Below are 22,432 nucleotides of genomic sequence, written 5' to 3' on the forward strand. Positions count from 1 at the left end.
GGGGGGGCTCGAAGGGGGTCTCGCCCTGGGTGTAATTCAATGTAGAACCGCCACTGCCTAAACTACAGCTAACATTGGGCATCACTTATTCACCTCCCACCACTATCAAAATCATATAAACCCGCCTTAACAACTCGATCCCTGCCCACACTGTCAATCACTCTTCAGCTCCACTTCCATTGGCTGCTCTTCCTCGTCAGCACAACAGAGGGGGGCGGGTACCATGCGCACAGGTTGGCAGGAGCCAACCTTTGAGAAAGAGAGAGGCGGCAGCGTAGGATCGTTCCGGCCGCCGCTCCCTTTGTGCTTCTCCTGGGACTCACAGCGCAAATCACTCCGCACAGGTAACAACCTCTAACTAACGGAAACAAGGGAGAAGTCCAAACACAGGCGACGGAGACTATCCACCAAGTTTTTGTCGCATTTTTTTCCACGTTGTGCTCAGAGGCCGCTGAAAGTGTGCAAGAGGAGGTGACTTTAGGTAGCCTACGACAGCACATTGTTTCTCAACTCGACGAGGACTCCTGTCCTGGATTTACCTGATAAACGAGTTCACAGACACAATAAAAGGTGGCTTAGGCTACATGCAGTTTAGTGTCCCAAATTATTTTCAAAAAACTGAGTGTCCCAAATGATGAGGGTCTTATTTGAGACAGGTTAGGGTAGCACAGGTGGTTTAGCAGGTTCATAATTAATTAAGGACATTGTATGGGGAATTTAGGACACTAAACTGCACGTATACCATAAAAGGTAAGCTTAATTTGTTCTCCCCTGTAGCCTAGCCTATATATTTTTTTAAAATGCCTCTCCTGTGAGCTTGAAATGTGTGCTCCCAACAGCGTGCTGAGCCATCTGCACTGGCTGGAAGGAGTCTGGTGTTTATTGCAGCCTGAACATCCTCAACACTGCCATTTTAACCATGCCAATTTCTCCCAAATGGTCTTGTAATGCAGGCGAGCGACTTGTCTTATCTTCTACAAAAGCGGCGTTATCTTTTTTTCCACTCAATATATTGTTTATGATTTTTTTAGTTTGGAATCTATCTGGGTGTAACCCATAGGCTATTGCTCAAAGGAAGTACACAAGGATATGTGTCCTGGTTTCAGGCAAGATAGACAAATAAATAACATATGCTTTTATGATTCACATTTTACAGTGCACGTGTTGCCAGTTTTTTAGTTATCTGTAGGCCTACAGTCGAATGCAATTTAGGAGCCTACAGAACAGCCATGCAATAAAACGACGCTGAAGTTGGCTTCCGATTCGCAGCTTCCGATTCAGCGGTTAAGGGGAAATTTAAAGGCTCTGACACACCAACCCGACGACCGACCTTCAGCAGAAAAGGCAGTCGGACTGACTGCCTCCTCGAGTTGGTCAGAAAAGTGCCTCAGAACACACTGAAGCGACACTGACTTGAGCGTGCGCGAGTAATACGTCTCCATAACTGGAGGTGGCGCTACTGTATTGTTGCCCAAAAAATGAAAACCGGCAGCTGATTGGACGAATGCATCACGTGGGTCTGGTTGCTCCTGGATTTTACAACTGGGCATAATGGCGGCTTTGTTCGGAATACGATCTCATATTTTATGAAGATAGTTCACCGAAACGTGTTTCTGAAAACATTTAAAGCGAGAAATAGGCCATGCAGTTGCTGAATCTGTCTTCATTTCAGATCGACAAAGGTCAGTTTAAAAGATTTTCGTCAGATTTTGAGAGACGTCAGTCAGGCTCATCCCACTCGTCATTTCCGGGTTATCGCTCCACCAATCAGTCCGACCGCCCGCCTTCCGATTCAACATGTCAAATCGGCCCAAATGAAGGTCGACAGCTCCTCCGACTGACGACGGCACGGAACGCACCGAACAGACTCGAGTCACTGACCTCACCAGACTGTCCGACGGCTGATAATGGGGTTGGTGTGTCAGGGCCTTTAGGGAAACTGTGAACCACAATCCCAAATTGGCAGTTTGATTTTCTGTGTACTGAATTGTTTACCTAAAGTAAACTTCTTTTGACTTTCATGAACATCATGTCTTTTTTTTAAATATTAGTTTTTCTAAAATTATACTTTTAAAAAATCCCAATATATCGCCTTATGTACAGTATCGGAATATATTGCAATATATTGAATCGTGACCCATGTATCGTGATACGTATCGTATCGCCAGATTCTTGCCAATACACAGCCCTAGTTAGTCATAAAGGTAAATTATTAATTATGTCTAAAACACACAGATTTTTGAAAGCTTTGTCTTTATGAGAATGGTATTGGTAATGGACAATTCCGCTTCCAACCAAAAGGGGGGACCAAAGAAGAAAATTGCTTTGGTGATGCTTTAAGGTTAGCCTACTATAAAGGTGCTAGTTGACAAGTAGCTAATGCTAATGATTGGTCTATAACGTTAGCTAATTCTTGGTGGGTAACATATAGTGGTGTGCAAAAAAATCGATTCACATTCGTGTCGCGATTCAAAATTGATTCATAGAATTCCAAAAATCTATTCCTTTTTTTCGTTTTGTAATGGCGTGTATACTATTGTCCTGAAATGAGTTTAGCTCACCATTCCCATAGATGGCGCTGCGTCGAATTCACACTGACGCCTGGGCACTCTTGTCATAATCAAGAGAAGAACGAGTGCAGCAGAAGTAGTTTAGTCGGTGCAAACCTCCAGAATTATTCAACCTGCTCCATCCTCATTGAAGGCGAGAGTTTGAGCACATTTCGGCTTTTATAACCTCGAGGGGAAGATGCAACTTAATATGAATCATGCTATATGCAGGCTTTGCAAAGCGAAAGTTAAGTATTTTGGAAACACCACAAACTTGAGAACTCGCATGGTACGCCATCACCCAGAGATTAACATTGAAGACGTTGACGAACAACCTAAAGTACCTAACATGCCAGTCAACCAACGCACGTCTTTCAATGCTCTAAACTCCCACTGAACCCTGAACGAAAAGCTCTTTGTATTTAACAGTTTTATTTTATACTTGAGTTAAACGTATTTGAAAGCTGGCCAAAGCTTGGCACTTTGCAGTTTTTAGTTGCAAAAGTTTATTTTTGTATGAAGTCATATAAAGTAATATCAAACTACATTTCATTTGTTGTGTTTCTTTTCTTTTAAATTGTATGTATACTGCAATCACATGGGAAAAGTAACCACATTTACATACTGTTTGTTTTTTTTTTTAATTGAAAATCGTTTTTGAATCAAATCGATTTTGAATTGAATATTGAGCCTAAAAATAAATATGGAATCGTGACATTTTCTGAATCGTGCACCCCTAATAACATAAGATTATGACATCGTTCAACACGCTCAGTTATTTTTAGTACGATTGTTTTGACCATGGTTAACAATTCTGGGCTAACCCACGAATTCATCAGTAACGTTAACTGGATGGATGGATGGATGGATGGATGGATAGATAGATAGATAGATAGATAGATAGATAGATGAATAATCTAATGGTAATTAAGCCAGCTAGCACACCCCTGTCTGTCTGCCTCACTCTCCCGGCGCTGCAAGGTTTCAGTCGGGATGAGAGCTGACAACAGCCCCGCAGACACATCCACAGTCAGCCCCCAGCCAGCTAGCAGCCAGCCACTATCATTACAGCAATCCAGCGGGAGTTGTGGGTGGACCGATGTCTGTGAACAGCTGAGAGGTCGAAGTGGGGTGATCCGGAGTTTTCAGGGAGGCTGAGCTGTAAGGAGCCGTCGGTAGCGAATTAAGCGTAAAGGTTTTATTTTAAGGGATTAAAGGTGCAATATGAGTTCCTGCATGGTTTCAGCACGATTTCATTTTTGTCTCAATTCGTAGGCATCTTTCCTTGATTCAATTCAATTTTATTTATAGTATCAAATCATAACCAGAGTTATCTCAAGACACTTTACAGATAGAGTAGGTCTAGACTACACTCTATAATATACAAGGACCCAACAATTCTAGTAATTCCCCCAAGAGCAAGCATTTAGTGCGACAGTGGCGAGGAAGAACTCCCTTTTTAGGAAGAAACCTCGGCAGACCCAGGCTCTTGGTAGGCGGTGTCTGAAGGTGCCGGTTGGGGGTGTGATGAATAGTGACAATAATAGTCACAATAAAGATAATGGAACTATGACTAGAAATAGTAGTTGTAGTAGTTCATGGCATAGTAGGGCACTGCAGGGCGTTACAGGACGTAGCAGGGCACAGCAGAGCGTAGCAGGGTGTAACGGGGTGTAACAGCTGCAACCATGATTTTGGTGCCACCTTAATCCAAGGAAGCATGCTGGGCGAAAAAAAACAAAAAAAAACATAAGGACTCCAGGGAATAAGCTCCCCAGAGCTAGGTTAGTAACAAGCATTTCTGGGACATGGATGCACACAAATGGAAAGAGAGAGGAGAGAGAAGCTCAATGTGTCAAAGGAAGGAAGTCCCCCGGCAGTCTAAAACTATAACAGCATAACGACGACTATGACGAGAAGCAGGTGGGCCGGGCTAGGCGGACGCTGCAACTCCTCACTCCCTAACTATAAGCTTTATCGAAGAGAAGAGTTTTAAGTTTACTCTTAAATGTGGTGACGGTGTCTGACTCCCAGACCTGGACTGGGAGCTAGTTCCACAGGAGAGGAGCCTGATAGCTGAAGGCCCATTCTACTTTGAGACTCTAGGAACCACAAGTAACTCTGTATTCTGGGAGCGCAGTGCTCTACTGGGACAATAATGTACTATGAGCTCTTCAAGATATGATGGTGCTTGACCATTTAGAGTTTTGTAGGTCAGGAGAAGGATTTAAAATTAAATCCTGGCTTTTACAGGAAGCCAATGCAGAGAAGCTAATACTGGAGAAATATGATCTCTTTTCTTCGTTCTTGTCAGAACATGCGCTGCACCATTCTGGATCAACTGGAGAGTCTTAAGGGACTTAATTGGGCAACCTGATAGTAAAGAATTACAGTAGTCCAGCCTGGAAGTAACGAATGCACGGACTAGTTTTTCAGCATCGTTTTGAGACAGGATGTGCCTAATTTTGGCAATGTTAAAAAGATGTTCTTGATGTTCTTTGTTTTAAGTGGGCATTGAAGGATATATCCTGATGAAAAATAACTTAAATGACAGTAGTGCTGGAGGCCAGGGCAATACCATCCAGAGTAACTATATCTTTGGATAATGAGGTTTGGAGGTGTTTAGGGCCCAGCACGATAACTTCAGTTTTGTTTGAGTTTAACATCAGAAAATTGTAGGTCATCCAGGATTTTATATTTTATTTATGTGGCCCCCGCATAAATATGCAGACTTTGGCTGAATTTGCATTGAATTATGCGATCGCATAATCACGTTTTTCTGGAGGGACTGGTTATGGTCAATAGTGTCGAATGCAGCACTAAGATCTAATAAGACAAGTACGGAGACAAGTCCTTTGTCTGAAGCAGTTAGAAGGTCGTTAGTAATTTTCACCAGTGCCGTCTCTGTGCTATGATGCTTTCTAAAGCCTGACTGAAAGTCCTCAAATAGACTATTCCTATGTAAAAAGTCACATAACTGATTAGCGACTACCTTCTCAAGGATCTTGGAGAGAAAGGGAAGGTTAGATATAGGTCTATAGTTGGCTAAGACCTCAGGATCGAGGGTGGGTTTTTTTCAGAAGACGTTTTATCACAACTACTTTAAATGACTGCGGTACATAACCTGTTAATAAAGACATATTGATCATATCTAGTAATGAAGTGTTTACCACGGGTAACGCTTCTTAAGTAGCCTCGTTGGGATGGGATCTAAGACAGGTAGATGACTTTGCTGAGGAGACCTTTAGCATTAGTTGTTGAAGGTCTATAGGATAAAAGCAGTCTAAGTATATGTCAGGTCTTGTCATTCTTTCTAGCAGTCCTGCGTTTAAAAGTGAACCGTTAGAAGTTGAGAGCAAAAGGTGATGAATTTTATCTCTAATTGTTATTATTTTATCATTGAAGAAGCTCATGAAGTCATCACTACTCAGAGCTATAGGAATAGATGGCTCAATAGAGCTGTGGCTATCTGTCAGCCTGGCTACAGTGCTGAAAAGAAACCTTGGGTTGTTCTTATTTTCGTCTCTTAATGATGAGTAATTGTATGATCTGGCATTTCTGAGGGCCTTCCCATAGGTTTTCAGACTGTCTTGGCAATCTAAACGAGATTCTTCCATTTGGTGGAACGCCATTTACTTTCATACATACATAAGGTCATTTTATTTTAAGTTTTCGCGAGGTTTGTTTTAATTCACGAGTTTGGGAGTTATACCAAGGTGCTAGTTTCCTTTGCTTCATCATCTTCTTTTTGAGGGGAGCAACGGAGTCTAAAGTCATCTGTAGGCAGGCTGTAGCACCGTCTACAAAATTATCAATTTGGGAGGGACTAAAGTTAACATAAAGGTCCTCTGTTATATTAAAGCACGACATTGAGTTAAATGCTGTTGGAATAGCTTCCTTAAATTTAGCTATAGCACTGTCAGATAGGCATCTAGGGTAGAAGCTTTTATCTAATTTCATATAGTCGGGTAGTAAGAATTTGAAAGTTATTAAAAAATGGTCTTATAATAAAGGATTCTGTGGAAATACTATTAAATCTTCAATTTTGATGACATATGCCAGCACAAGGTCGAGGGTGTGGTTAAAACAGTGAGTGGCCTTATAGTCACACTCTGACTAAAACCAGTTGAATCTAGTAGTGAGTTGAACACAATACTAAGGCTATTTCTGTCAACATCCACATGGATATTAAAATCACCTACAATAAGTACTTTGTCTGATTTAAGGACTACATATGATTAAAAACTCAGAATTCAGATAAAAATTCTGAATACGGACCTGGAGCTCAGTAAACGACAAATATAATTGGCTGTAATGTTTTTCATGTTATATGTTGAAGATTAAGAACAAGGCTTTCAAACAAGTTATAATTTAGTTTAGGATTAATTAACAGGCTTGAATCAAATATGGCTGCAACTCCGCCTCCTCGGCCTGAGCCTCGTGGAATTTGAGTATTATTATGACTGGGAGGAGTGGCTTCATTTAGACTAACATATTCTTCATGGCCCAGCCATGTTTTGGTAAGACAGAATAGGTCAAATTGATTATCTGATATCAAATCGTTTACTAGTACTGCTTTAGAAGACAGAGATCTGATATTTAATAGTTCCGCCTGTGCCTCTAGTGTTTGTTTGACGTTTACAACCCCTGTGTTGTCTGCCAAGACTGGGCTTTTTCACAGTGTACTCAGGGGGCAGGCAGCTAGTGGATCAAGGAGAGATGCCTACGATTTGAGACAAAAATGAAATTGCGCTGAAACCATGAGGAACAGCTGATGCAAACTGGTGAGATCTTCCAAGTTGTCACAATATGTCTGACCAATAAGACTAAAATATATTGTAAGACAATTAAAAGCTGTAAGTTCTAATATTTGAGAAGCTAGAACATAAGCGTGTTAGGCTTTTTTTCTGATAAATGAATAGATAGATCGAGAAATAGATTAGTTTTCATGGCATGTAAATGGCTAATTAACGTCTATGACTTTTCTGGACCTCTGCACTGTGGGCTGATTGGCTGGTTTTTCTACTGTGTTGCAGCTATTATCAGCGTGAACACAGATTGAAAGATTCACATATTGTTTTAAACTTCCACAGGTTGAAGATCAGTGGAGTCCCAGACAGCCGTACAGTGAAGGCCTCAGACTCAGACTGGATCCCTCCAGTCCTCCATCTGTCCAGCTGATGGCATGCCGATCTCCATCCCACCAGAGAGGGCGAGTCTGAATGGCGACCTAGACCTTCCCCTGTGCTTCTTGTCTGCAACGCTGCTCACCTCTCTGTCCTCTCCAGCTCTTCTCTGATCCCACGTCCACGGTCTATTTCAACATGGATACACTCACCAATGACATCGAGGGATGCTACTACAACCGGACCGTCGTTTTTTTCTATGAGAAGAGTGGCAAGAACATCAGCGACCACTGGCGCAGCCGTGACTATGTGATTGTCAGTCTGGGCATGATGGTCTGCTTCATTGTCATCTTTTCCAACCTTTTGGTCATGGGCACCATTTTTAGAAACCGACGCTTTCACTATCCCATCTATTACCTGCTGGGTAACCTGGCTCTGGCTGACCTCTTCTCGGGTACAATTGTTTTACTTTATGTACTTCTATGTTCTTGTTGTAACTACTAGTAATACAAATTATTTAAATATACAGCAAACCAGGTCTAATTTAAACTGCATTGTCACATCTGATATTTTTAGTTTTTTGTATCAAGTTTCAGTGCTGCTACAGTTCAGTCAGAAATCACAGCAGTGGGACAGTGACACACCTTTAGGGTATATGCAGGTCCTAAAACATTGAATCCCTCAAAAAAAAGGCCTTGGAAAATTAAAAAGACAGTGGATTGTGCTGCAGGAGGCTGTTAAATACTTTTATGTGATGTTTCAGTCAGACCTACAGCAAACACTGTCACTGCTGTTCACTACAGTAGGTAGGAACCCATATCATCTTTCCTGGGTTTTCATCATACATTTTCCAGTATGATTGTTGACCAAGTACTAATTTAACTTCTTAACCCTGCAGAAACTCAGATTTTTCATTGTGTTGGTTCGGTACTTCACCACGCTGGATTGGGGTATGAGGTTTGCTGCAGACTGTAGCCTTTGAATAGAGAAAAAAAGAAATTGTCGCTGTTTTATACATATTCTACAATTAACTGTCCTAAGTGCTAATCTGACTTTCGGCACTGTACATCTCCATGCGGTCTATTAACACGTTTTAAAATAAAGTTTTAGGGCCCTATCTTGCACCCAGCGCAATTGACTGTCTACACCGACGCATGTATCATTCCTATTTTGCACCCGACGCATAGCGGACTTTTCCTTCCACAGACGCACGTCGGTAAATTAGGGAATGAATTTGCGCTCCCGGGGGCGGTTCAGCGAAAAGAGGAGGCGTGTTCAGGCGCAAACAGTGCAGTTTCAGAAAACAAAAAAAACCTAGTCTAAAGTCAGTGCTGCGTTATTCAGATGCTATTTTAAGGGCGCATGCTTGGCCATAATGTAGCGTGTGCACAACACGCATACACTTTGCTTCTCTCATCTACACGGACGCAGCAGTTCCCATTTTTGGAAACCATGCATAATTACAAGGAAAAATATTACTGAAAATGCGCTTCAGGTGTTTGGATAGGTCAGGAGGCACTTTACAGTACAGTCCTCAAAAAGTCGCAGCGTTCTTTGTGGCTTGTTGTGTTTTACACAACATTTCCATGAATCATGGATGTGTTGATGACATAAATGAGGAAATATTAAAGGACTTAAGGAGACGTGATGTTGAGCTACAGCAGGATTGGACACTTGAGGATCCGGGAGTGGTAATGCGCGATGTGCTCCTGGTGGAGCGGGTGGATGGAGATGGAGTTGGGGGAGCAGGTGGTGCGTTTGGAGGCCCACGCTCCATGGCTGCAGCAATCCTCTCCAGACTTGAGGAGTTGCGCTCGAGAGGCCGCAGCAACATCGCCACCCGGTCAAGACGGGCATTTATTACTTTGCCGCATCCCGGACAGCTCCCGCTGGCATTGCGCCAAGAAAATCTGCCGTCATAATAGCAATCCGCCATGGAACAAGCGCGCCTGCTCTTAAAGGGAATGTGAGATGACGCTCTGATTGGTTTATCGCACGTTACGCCCAAACCACACCTAGCTACTTCAGACCAACCCATTTTAGATTTGCGTCGGGCGCAAAACTCATTTATCCTGCCGGTATAATAGCAACAGCGCCTGAGATCCGCCCACAAAGCTACTTGCGTTTCGCGTTTGATACTTCAGATTGTTCAAATAGGGCCCTTAAAGTGTTACAACTTGCCAGGTAGCCTGGCTGCCTTCTTCACAAGGTTTTAATAGAAAAGGTGGTGAGCGCTCTACATTTTAACATTTAACAGCCTGGAGGGAGAGGGAGATCACGGGTACATAATGTCATTAGAAATCTTGTAATAACATTGGAAATACAAAATAAAAGGTGTGGCTAGTGGCAGATAAAATAGGAGGAAAGACAATTCTATACAGATATAGCTGTAAAGAATGTGAGGAAGTGGGGGGGCTTAGCTAAGGGAGAAAGGGAATGTACTGTAAATCACACACACATTTTAACACATTTAACCACACCACAAATGTGGCTCTCTTCTCTGCTATAATCTGTGTTCACATTAAAATTATGTTTTAATAATGTTAAGAAGAAAGTTTAGTTTTAAGGGAAATGGACTTTTTTCCATGTACTACTCTCTCCATGCACATTGTGAGTTTAACCCTATGTTGGCTTAGATATTTGATGTACTGCAACTCACTCAGGCTCCGTCATGCAACGTCGCATCTGTGCAACAAATGTGATTTAAAAAAAAAAAAAAAAAGTTCTTTTTTATTTGTTAAACCCCCACTTTCTTCTTCCAGGTGTCTCCTACCTCCACTTGATGTTTCATACCGGTCCGTGGACCATTAAGCTGTCGAAGCATCAGTGGTTTGTGCGACAGGGGCTGATCGACACCAGCCTGACAGCTTCCGTCCTCAACCTCATGGCTGTGGCCGTGGAGCGTCACCAAACCATCTTCAACATGCAGCTGCACAGTAAGATGAGCACCCGTTGTGTTTTCATCATCATAATGTGCATCTGGCTGGTGGCCATCGTCATGGGACTGGTTCCCACCATGGGCTGGCACTGCCTGTGCGACCTGGAGAACTGCTCCACCATGGCGCCGATGTTCAGCCGCAGCTACCTGGTGTTCTGGGGGGTTCTTAACCTGCTGACCTTCTTCATCATGGTGGCTGTCTACACCCGGATCTTTGTCTATGTGAGACACACGAGCAAGCAGATGTCACAGCACACCACCCAGATGAGACACAAAGAGACAGTGTTCAACCTGATGAAGACTGTCTTCATGATCCTGGGTGAGGAAGCACACACACCAGTTCAATCAACATTTGTAGCCTGACCCTGTAAAGCTCCTTAAAGGAACATGCAGACTTATTGGGACTTTAGCTTATTCACCGTATCCCCCAGAGTTAGATAAGTCCATACATACACACACACACACACACACACGAGAAGTGTGTGTGTGTGTGTGTGTGTGTGTGTGTGTGTGTATTCCCTTTCTCCCTTAGCTAGCCCCCCATTTCTTCACATTCTTTACAGCTATATCTGTATATAATTGTCTTTCCTCCTATTTTATCTGCCACTAGCCACGCCTTTTATTTTGTAGTTCCAATGTTATTACAAGATTTCTAATGACCTTATGTACCCGTGATCTCCCTCCAGGCTGTTTTGTGTTCTGCTGGACGCCCGGCCTGGTCATCCTGCTGCTCGACGGTCTGGGCTGTGAAGCGTGTGAGGTGCTGCGCTTCGAGAAGTACTTCTTGGTCCTGGCCGAGTGTAACTCCTTCTTCAACCCCATCATCTACTCCTTCAGGGACACTGACATGAGAAGGACCTTCAAGGAGATCCTGTGCTGCCTGTGCCGGCAGGGCAGCCACAGCAAGGTACCTACAACGTAGACTCTGCCTTGTCTCTGGTCCAGTGTTTAAAATGGTTCTAATATTTTGATCACAGATAGTGAAATTCCAAACATGGAATGAATTGCCAATGCCAGATGGACAACATGCTGATAATACTAGCATTGTACTGAATATAATAAAAACTAATTCTTACTTATGTACATACATTTCAAATGTTTTTCTGACAACTGTAACTGAGAGCTCAAGTCATTTGATTGATTTGGAATAGAATTGGGATGGTAGATGTTATTGACATGTTATTGTTTTAAAGCTATCAGCCTACATCAACATAAACACTGACCATTAAGAATCAGAAAAATGATCTTCTGCATATGCCATGCCAACATCAATGGATGTTTCCCTGTTTAGCCTAAAGGTAAAACTCTACGTTGCCAAGTTATCTCCCTCTCACATGCCAATGCCATTGAAGTAGAGCTGGGTGATATGGAAAAAATCAAATATCAGGATATTTTTGACCAAATACATCAATGGCGATATTGTAATGTTGACTATTGGTGCTTTCACAAAATGAGAGTGGTGAATGCAACTTATAACACTGCTAGTAAGTCTGGTAAGTTCAGAAATTGACATAATGTTACTGTATGCCTTTAAAACCAGGAAAAGACAAGACTTGTGTCAAATCACAATATTACGATATCCAAAATTTAAGACGATATCTAGCCTCATATATCGATATAATATCGATATATATTACCCAGCCCTACATTGAAGCAGACGTTTTAAAGAAACATACAGACACTGACACGGAGATAGAGAGGATGAAGGATCCATGTGGTTGTGGGTTGGTTTCAGATTTGAGTTGTGATAACGAGGCTGACTGTGGTTTATATCTTGAGAAATTTAAATCGGAGTTGGCTTTAGGGGTGTCACGATACCAAAAATTCAGTAGTCTGTGCCAATACGAGTAAAATAACACGATTCTCGATGCCAATTTCAATACCACGGTAAAAAAAAAGGATTTTCTAAGATTCCATGTACTTGAACTTGAAACATGAACTTCTTTTTTTAAATATTTGAAAAATATCAATGTCAACTAGTGTCCCCAGACACATTCCAGTGAACGGGGGAGAGGCAAATTATTTTTTGATCCCTTTTGAATTGAGCCATGGATTACAAATATGATGATCGTCAATTTAAAAGAATTTTTCAACCGAAGAAAGTCTACGTTAGCCTTAGGATTGTCATATGACCGCTTAGTTTTGTGTGAATCTCATCTCTCACAATTTACGTCACTTAGCTTGATGCTCAACTTGCTAGCTAGCTTAGCTCTGTTCCACAACACATGTAATGTTATCTTACCTGAAATGTGTTTCATCCAGTGAAGTGTTTTCAGCAGATAAGCAAAAGGAACGAGCAAGATCCGTTGCTCATTTGAGTAACGTTACATCCCTGGTACGATACACACAGACGTATAATATAAAAAATAATTATCTCTCCATTGACTCTTGTTCATATTTTTTCGAAAGATAGGTCCCATGGACCGGAAGTAGAAGGGTGTGACTTCGGCTGTCTATGCCATGTGTAGTTCCACTTGTTCGTGACCTCCTACTTCTGAATGTAAGTATTGACTGGAACACTCAGAAGCGTATACTGCCCCCATCAGTTCCAGAAGAGGCGCAGCACCAATGCTAACACTGGCATCGGTGCTCACGGTGCTTCAAAAAAATGGGCATCGTCTGTGTTTTAGAATCGAAAGGTATCGCAAGTATTGGTTCTCGTGACATCCCTAGTTGGCTTCACTAATGAGCACTGTCATAGTAGCAATAGTAGTGCCAGTGGCGATGATGCTTTTGATGCCTGTCCTTCCAGAGAGTCGAGCAAGGAGTGTAATGGCCTGAGGGGGGTCCCCCCAGTCCCACCTGCCCCTGCCAGGTCCTATCTGCTCAAACCGTCGGCTCAGTCACTGCAACCCACCTCTGCGATGGGAGACGGACTGGAGGCTGGCAGCAGCCAGAACCCTCCCTCTGCCCCACCGCCTCTCGCCTTCAACCCTCCACCCCCTGAAGCATGGAACCCCTCCAGACCCAAACGACAGACCAACCAGCTACAGGTACGGAGGTTTCGGTTTGTGTGTTTGTAAATGTAAACTTTGGCTGGTGTTTGGACCTAAATTCGATTGATTTTTTTTTTTTATTATTTGATTTTTTTTATGATTTTGCTCTTTTTCATTACCTGCTGAAAGATGTGTTGAAGACATTGTGGAAACACCACTTTGCATGGCCCTTCCAAGCTCCTGTTGATGCCATCAAACTCGGTTTACCTGTGTGTGTGTGTGTGTGTGTGTGCGCGTGTGTGCCTGTAATCAAAATCCAAAACACTTAATAGCATCAAAATAGCTGCAATATGTTTTTTTTCTTTATTCAGCAGAAAAAGCTGCATTTTATTCAGACTTGCTTCCTTAGTTAGTGCATTGTGACAGCTGACTTGACTTCTTCACTGGAAAGAAAGTAGTACTTCTTCTGTGGTCTTGTAGCTGTCACAGTCAAAAAGGAGAAACTAGTTGAAAAATACCTGGAACTGTAAAGGCCTCTTTGCAGTCGTCGCGTCGACAATGTGACGTCAAAATGACGTAGATCTTGCTGGGGCGCTAGGATTTAAAGTGCGCGACCGGAGGTACTTTCATTGTTGATTGTGGTGTTTTCATGCGATTTCTTGACAAAGAAAAATATAGAATATCACCAGAGTGCCAGGCTATTGCACCGCTGATGTGTACAAGTGATTAATTACACATGAATCGTGTATTTTGAACTGATGACAGAGAATGAGAGTTTAAAAACAAAAGGCATACACATACATTGTGTCTTTTCTCACATGCTTCATTTACTTTCGTCCAGACAAGATACTAATCAAATACTTTCTACCTGCTCTCCGTCTCACTTAAGGACTACTACAAGATCATCAAGATACCTATGGACATGGGCACGATAAAAAAACGTTTGGAGAACCACTACTACTGGAATGCCCATGAGTGTATCCAAGACTTCAACACAATGTTCACAAACTGCAGCAAGGTCAGCCACTGTCCACATAACGTCTAGTCACGTGACTTTCCTGAACTTAAAAGTTCAGGTCACAAATTATGCTACTCAAGGAAAGCATCTGCACATAAAGAGCTTATGCATTCTAAATGTGTGCATATGTTGTGTTTGTGTGTTTAGCCTGGGGATGATATTGTCCTAATGGCGGAGGCCTTGGAAAAGGTCTTTTTCCAGAAGATCACACAGATGCCCCAGGAGGAGGAGGAGATTGCTGTTGTCGCCAAGGGACGCCGAGGGGGCAGACGGGAGCCTGGTATGAGTTTAGGATGCAGGGATCAACTATTAGGGTTGCTCCATGGCCCGAGGCAAATAAAAGGGCATGTCGGGCAAGTAGATATAACAACGCGCTTGTCAGTTCGGGCATCATCGTATCATAAATGACGTCATCGTTCTCTTGCACCCGTCTGAGAATGCTTGTTGAATGATTTGATTTGTACAGTTGTGTTAAAAATAATAGCAGTCCAACATCACTAACCTCATAAATCAATTGTTTTGGTATAAGTGATATTTCTAAATGGCAAATAATTTACTAGTAAGTATTGTAGAGTCATAGAAAACCAACAGTCATGACCTGCATGCTGCAATTTAATCTGTAATTGAAAGGGGCATATTCAAAATAATAGCAGTGTTGTGTTCAATTAGTGAGGTGATTGATTCTGTCAAGAAACAGGTGTCAATAATGGCCCATATTTAAGGAAGGAAGGAAGCAAATGTTGTGCATGCAATGAAATACTCAGCAAAATGGGTCGTTCCAGACATTGCTCTGAGGAACAGCGGACTTTGATTAAAAAGTTGATTGGAGAGGGGAAAACATATAAAGAAGTGTAGAAAATTATAGGCTGCTCAGCGAAAAATGATTTCAAATGCCTTGAAATGGCATCCAAAGCCTGAACGACGTGGGAAAAAAACAGTCAACTACTATACGAATGGATCGAAGAATAGCCAAAATGGCAAATGCTCAACCAATGATCAGCGCCAGGAAAATCAAAAAAGACTTAAAGTTACCTGTGAGTACGGTTACGATCAGAAGAAGGCTACGTGAAGCAAAGCTATCAGCTAGAAGCCCCCGCAAAGTCCCATTGCTGAAAAAAAGACATACTGAATAGGTTAATAGGGAAACTAAATATTAGTGCAGTGATTCAAAGTAAAGCAAACCCTTGAGACATTTTTCAGTTTATACAGTAAATGTTTGAGTTTGTAAAGAAAAATGCAAATACTGCTATTTTTTTTTTAACAGCCTAATATTCCTTTTTCTTCACTTTCTGTAAAGGTATAACACAAAAATAAAGCAAAAAATAAAGGTAAGGATTTTGAGCATTATTCACTTTTTTAAACACACTATTATTCTGAGCACAACTGTATGTGCCTTTTGGCCAATCAAGAATTGAGTTGGTGCTAGTTGACGTTTTATTTGTATGTACAGTTCTTATGTTGTCTGTGCTGGTTTGCCCTCTTCATCAGCTACATCTAGCATGAAACATGTATCGTTAAATCAAATCTCGATTGCTACAGGCCTGTTTTACCATTGTTGGACATTTCACAATCCTTCCAACAGGTCTAAAGTAGTTGTGGGTAGGGCTGGGTACCAAACCTCACACACACAAACAAACACATTTTTTGAAAACCTATTTTATTGACTGCTTTGTTTTATACCGTCATTGACTGCTGACCCCTCTAAACCGACCGGTAGGGGCCGCAAGTAATCCGCAACTTCATTCTGATGCCAAACAATATTCAAGTTTTTAAATCACTTAAAGAATTGTGATCATCAGAATTTTTTTAGATGAAGTATCTGTCAATCAATTAATTGAATCATTGTTTCAGCACAAATGCTTTTGATTTGTATAAACATTTCATCCCGGAATTAAATTTTTTGCTTGCTGCTTTTTTAAAGATAAAGTTACAACAGTTTTTTTTGTCTTAAAAGGAAAAAAAACTCATATTTTCCATCCCTCTCTTCTTGTGTTTTGCAGCGATCCACAATGCTCTTCCCCAGCAACCATCAAGACCTAGCAACCGAGCAGCGCCACTTCCTCCAAAACCCTCGCAGCCTCCTCCATCCTCGCTCCCCTCCCTGCCTCCATCCTCCTCACCCAAGCTTCAATCCTGTTTTTGATTCTATAATTGCTTTTTTGTTTTATTCTTTTATGTTTTCATATTTGATTGTTTTGAGTTTATTTTGTTTTCTTTTTCCCTTTGCTATTTTTCTCTTGATTTATCTTACCCAGATCAACCTGTTGGTATGTTGGCGAGTGAGGTATTGAGGTCAATAGATTCATCTTGTTCAGATTATGGAGTACATCATTTTTTTAAGAAAAGTATTAAAATAATAATTATTAAACAACAAATCTCTAAAAATCTTGTATTTGTTTTTGTCTCCTGCACTGTGAGAGTTAATTACACGCATACTGTATTTCTGTGGTCCAAATGGTGAACCCTGTTGCAATTCTAGTTTCAGCCAAATGGGGGAGCTATAAAGAAAGAAGTAGAATGTGTACAGTCTAAGCTCTGATTCACTGCTACTCAACATACCCTATAGTCAGAAGTATTTGGACACCCCTGTCCACAGACAAAAGTCCATGTCTTTGGAGTGAAATACATCAAATATCATATCTGAGTGTTATGTGTAATGGCTGTGTAGTGTTTATGCATAATTTTAATATAATCAACTCCGCAAACTGATCTACAAATAAAAATTCCTCTCCGGGAGCCATCACCTTATCGTGGTGGAGAGGTTTGTGTGTCCCTATGAACCTGAAGGCTGTGTTGTCTGGAGCTTGGTGCTCCTGGTAGGGTCTCCCATGGCAAAGTGGTCTCAGGTGAGGGCCAGACAAAGAATGGTTCAAAAAGCCTATGAAAAATCGAGGAAGAGAGTGACCCTGCCCGGAGGAAGCCCGGGCCCCCTGTCTGGAGCCAGGCCCAGATGGAGGACCCGTCAGCGGTCACAGCCCGAAAAAGCTACGTGGCACCTCTCTCCATCCAATGGGCCCACCACCTGTGGGAGGAACCGCTGGGGTCGGGTGCGCTGCCACATGGGTGGCGGTGAAGGTCAGGGGCCTCGACGGACCATATCCGGGCGGCAGAGGCTGGCTCTGGGCACGTGGAATGTCACCTCTCTGTTGGGGAAGGAGCCGGAACTTGTGCGGGAGGTGGCACGCTACCAGTTGGATCTGGTGGGGCTTACCTCTACGCACAGTCTCGGTTCTGGAACCATACTCCTGGATAGGGGTTGGACTCTTTTCTTCTCCGGAGTTGCCCAGGGTGTGAGGCGCCGGGCGGGTGTGGGGATACTCACAAGCCCCCGGCTGAGTGCCACTACGTTGGAGTTTACCCTGGTGGACGAGAGGGTCGCCTCCCTACGCCTGCGGGTTGTGGGGGGGAACTCTGACTGTTGTTTGTGCATATGCACCAAACAAGAGTTTGGAATATTCGGCCTTCTTGGAGACCTTGAATGGAGTCCTGTATGGGGCTCCAGTGGGGGACTCCACAGTTCTGCTGGGGGACTTCAACGCGCACGTGGGTAATGATGGAGATACATGGAGAGGCACGATTGGGAGGAATGGCCTCCCTGATCTAAACCAAAGTGGTTGTCTGTTGTTGGACTTCTGTGCTAGTCATGGATTGTCTATAACAAACACCATGTTCGAACATAGGGATGCTCATAAGTATACCTGGTACCAGAGCACCCTAGGCCGAAGGTCAATGAAAGATTTTATAATCGTTTCATCTGATCTGAGGCCGTATGTTTTGGACACTCGGGTGAAGAGAGGGGCGGAGCTGTCAACCGATCACCATCTGGTGGTGAGTTGGGTCAGGGGGTGGGGGAAGACTCTGGACAGACCTGGTAAGCCCAAACGGGTAGTGCGGGTAAATTGGGAACGTCTGGAAGAGGCCCCTGTCCGACTGACTTTCAACTCAAGCTTTTCGTGCATCCCTGTGGAGGCTGGGGGCATTGAACCTGAGGGAACCTGGGGAGCTGTGGTCTTAGGTGCCTCAAGGGGCAGTAACCCCCAAACACCGTGGTGGACACCAGTGGTCAGGGAAGCAGTCCGACTGAAGAAGGAGTCTTTCCGGGATGTGTTATCCCAGAGGACTCCGGAAGCAGTTGCAAGGTACCGAAGGGCTGCAACCTCAGCCGTGAAAGAGGCAAAGCAGCGGGTGTGGGAGAAGTTCGGAGAAGACATGGAGAAGGACATTCGGTCGGCACCAAGGTGCTTCTGGAAAACCGTTCGCCACCTCAGGAGGGGGAAGCGGGGAACCATCCAAGCTGTGTACAGTAAGGATGGGACGCTGTTGACCTCAACTGAGGAGGTAATAGGGCGGTGGAAGGAGTACTTTGAGGAACTCCTAAATCCGACTAATAGGTCCTCTATGGTAGAGGCAGAGCTGGAGGATGATGGGGGATTGTTGTCAATTTCCCTGGTGGAAGTCGCTGAGGTAGTTAAACAACTCCACAGTGGCAAAGCCCCAGGGATTGATGAGATCCGTCCAGAAATGCTTAAAGCTCTGGCTGTGGAGGGGTTGTCTTGGTTGACACGCCTCTTCAACATTGCGTGGAAGTCTGGGACGGTGCCTAAGGAGAGAGGCAGACTGGGGTGGTGGTTCCCCTGTTTAAAAAGGGGGACCAGAGGGTGTGTGCCAATTACAGGGGTATCACACTTCTCAGCCTCCCCGGTAAAGTCTACTCCAAGGTGCTGGAAAGGAGGGTTCGGCCGATAGTCGAACCTCGGGTTGAAGAGGAACAATGCGGATTCCGTCCTGGTCGTGGAACAACGGACCAGATCTTTACTCTCGCAAGGATCCTGGAGGGAGCCTGGGAGTATGCCCAACCGGTCTACATGTGCTTTGTGGATCTGAAGAAGGCGTATGACCTGGTCCCCCGGGAGATGCTGTGGGAGTATGGGGTGAGGGGGTCCCTTCTCAGGGCCATCCAATCTCTGTACGACCAAAGCGAGAGCTGTGTCCAGGTTCTTGGTAGTAAGTCGGACTCCTTTCAGGTGAGGGTTGGCCTCCGCCAGGGCTGCGCTTTATCACCAATCCTGTTTGTAGTATTTATGGACAGGATATCGAGGCGTAGTCTGGGTGGGGAGGGGTTGCAGTTCAGTGGACTGGGGATCTCATCGCTGCTTTTTGCAGATGATGTTGTCCTGATGGCAACATCAGCCTGTGACCTTCAGCACTCACTGGATCGGTTCACAGCCGAGTGTGAATCGGCTGGGATGAGGATCAGCACCTCTAAATCAGAGGCCATGGTTCTCAGCAGGAAACCAATGGAGTGCCTTCTCCAGGTAGGGAATGAGTCTAACCTTGTGTTGACTTCAGGTCACATTGACCCGTTTTAAATTTTTGTTTCATATCAGAAAATATGGGACGTAGAAATAAGTGCTGAAAATGTGTAGAAGAAATTTTTTTAAATTTAAAACGTTGGAAAAAGCAAAAACAAACTGTGAAAAAAAGGCGTCAAAAATGTATTTTTCAAGGTCAAAAATGTTTTTTCCAAGGTTGAAGGGAAGACAACACAAGGGTTAAATACCTTGGGGCTTTGTTCGCGAGTGAGGGGACAATGGAGCAGGAGATTGGTCGGAGAATCGGCGTAGCGGTTGCGGTATTACATTCAATTTATCGCACCAGAATGCAAAGCTCTCAATCTACCGGTCAGTTTTCGTTCCTACCCTCACCTATGGTCATGAAGGCTGGGTCATGACCGAAAGAACAAGATCCAGGGTACAAGCGGCTGAAATGGGTTTCCTCAGGAGGGTGGCTGGCGTCTCCTTTAGAGATAGGGTGAGAAGCACAGTCATCCGTGAGGAGCTCGGAGTAGAGCCGCTGCTCCTTCGCGTCGAAAGGAGCCAGTTGAGGTGGTTCGGGCATCTGGTAAGGATGCCACCTGGGCGCCTCCCTAGGAAGGTGTTCCAGGCACGTCCAGCTGGGAGGAGGCCTCGGGGAAGACCCAGGACTAGGTGGAGGGATTACATCTCCAACCTGGCCTGGGAACGCCTCGGGATCCACCAGTCTGAGCTGGTTAATGTGGCTCGGGAAAGGGAAGTTTGGGGTCCCCTACTGGAGCTGCTCCTCCCGCGACCCGATACCTGATAAGCGGATGAAGATGGATGGATGGTTCCCTCTATACCTTTTCACATCAGGCCGACACAGGATGGAGTCATCAGTTTATTCAATTTATTTCTAATTTAATCAATAAGATATGGAAGGAAGAAAAAGGCTTATGCTTGTCTGTGCAGTGCTAACCTTGGCAATTTTGTAATCCCACTCTGTGAACGAGGAACCAGACAAAAATGTCTTCCAGTGTTGTGAAGAACTAAGCCTGATCAAACAAAAAGGGAAGTTAACATGATTAGAGGTGTATGATCAAACATAATTTCCATACAGTGATGTTTCCTAATTGCGATTGTGTGAAGGGCTGAAGAGGAAGGGGTCGGGGAGGGTCCAGTCATCTCTTCCTCTTCGTCAGAGCAGTTTAGAGACATCTTTAAACTCTCTTTCTGTGTGACCAGATACTGTTGGCTATAGTTAAGGGTCGGAGATCATAAGATTTATCCTAAGGGAAAGGCTTTAGTAATAGTAGCCTACCTTGAAATATTGTTGGCATGCAATTGCTTGCTTTGCTCCTGTTAGGATCAGGTGGAAATGTCCCTCTCTGGTTTACCTAATTCCTATGCAGTGGTTTAGTCCAGTTAGGGTGGGGCCAGGAGGGGTATATATAGACCGTGGGAGAGTTGTTGGTAGCAGCTTGCTGTGAGGCTGTGTTGTTTTAATTATATTAAAGGTATTTTCTCTTTGTTAATTCCCTTTTGTTCTCCTCGGTTTCCTTGAGATTTCTTGGTTAATAAAACCACCGACTTTTATGCACAGACTTCTGCCTCCTGAGTCATTCTTCAATTCAACATTTTTTTTTTCCCGATTTAGCTCCAGTATCAGACAGCCACGCTAAAATCCCTCCTTTATGTAGAGTTTCTACCAGTAATGCTACACACTGTGCTGTTCCAATGTGTGAATAAAGTGTGATAATAACAGAATGAACACAAGCAGAAAGGAAATCAAAGCCAATCAAAAGTAAAGCGGACAAAAGGTTTCATGTAATTGGACCTCTGTGCAGGATTTGATTATTTTTTGGGGCATTTTTTCCCTTATTTAGATAGTGACCGTGGATAGATGAGGGATGACTGCAGGTCAGACGCGAACCCAGACCGCTGCAAAGGACTCAGCTTACATGGGGCGCACGCTCTTACTGGGTGCACTAGAGGCCGCCCGGAGGCTGTACTTTTACAACAGAGCAACAGAGGATGTTGTGGTTGAGACCAGTTCCAACCAGCTGCAGGTTGAGAAGAAGCAGCAGGCAGATACAAAAATCTTGTCAGTCACATGACTTCAGGTGATTCAAAGTTTAGACATCACTGCTTTGCATTTCAGAACGAGCCTCAACTCTCAAGCATCACATATCCGAAGCCTTGGCACCCACACTGCCAGCAATACTGTGCACACTGTTATTTATACTGTTTCCAAAACTGTCTCCTGTGGCCTTGAACAGGCTGATAATGTGTACACTGGTAACCCTTTGCTATGATCTGCTCTGTTCAACTGTTCTTTATCTTGTTCAGCAAGCAGAAAGCTTTTCCTGTCCATCGCCTTTGACTTTCAAATGAGTGCCTTTGTGATTTTGCATTGAACTTGTTCAAATCCGACAGAAACCTACTGCATTTCTAAAAGGAGGTCAGTGAAACTAAATATGGGATAACTGTCAAGCAGACCTCTGAATTTATCAGGTGAGGATGAGAAAAGGCCAACATAAAGATAAGGCATGCTGGTGATATGCTGCATTT

At 43.6% G+C, this 22,432-nt stretch overlaps 2 protein-coding genes across 7 annotated transcripts; both read left to right on the forward strand.

Annotated features, from left to right (window-relative positions):
• Positions 1-253: 253 nt before the first annotated feature.
• LOC144533828 (lysophosphatidic acid receptor 2-like) lies at positions 254-13,486 on the forward strand. Of its 6 annotated transcripts, none has more exons than XM_078275425.1 (6): positions 254-344; positions 7,643-8,129; positions 10,438-10,932; positions 11,300-11,520; positions 13,023-13,113; positions 13,366-13,474. In XM_078275425.1, exons 2-5 carry the CDS (start codon positions 7,874-7,876, stop codon positions 13,044-13,046), a joined length of 996 nt encoding a protein of 331 aa, XP_078131551.1. In that variant the 5' UTR covers positions 254-344; positions 7,643-7,873; the 3' UTR covers positions 13,047-13,113; positions 13,366-13,474. The 6 variants fall into 6 exon arrangements, with proteins under 6 accessions (XP_078131551.1, XP_078131523.1, XP_078131554.1 ...); XM_078275397.1 differs by having other exon boundaries at positions 13,027-13,113; XM_078275410.1 differs by lacking the exon at positions 254-344 and adding an exon at positions 390-481 and having other exon boundaries at positions 13,027-13,113.
• Positions 13,487-13,708: 222 nt separating this feature from the next.
• On the forward strand, positions 13,709-16,946 carry LOC144533867 (bromodomain-containing protein 3-like). The gene is made up of 4 exons (XM_078275440.1): positions 13,709-13,818; positions 14,439-14,567; positions 14,715-14,847; positions 16,568-16,946. The coding sequence occupies exons 2-4, from the start codon at positions 14,466-14,468 to the stop codon at positions 16,708-16,710; spliced, it is 378 nt and encodes a 125-aa protein (XP_078131566.1). The 5' UTR covers positions 13,709-13,818; positions 14,439-14,465; the 3' UTR covers positions 16,711-16,946.
• The last annotated feature ends 5,486 nt before the right edge of the window (positions 16,947-22,432 follow it).

This window comes from Sander vitreus, chromosome 2 (assembly GCF_031162955.1).
Source record: "Sander vitreus isolate 19-12246 chromosome 2, sanVit1, whole genome shotgun sequence".
In the NCBI taxonomy this organism is placed as follows: domain Eukaryota; kingdom Metazoa; phylum Chordata; class Actinopteri; order Perciformes; family Percidae; genus Sander; species Sander vitreus.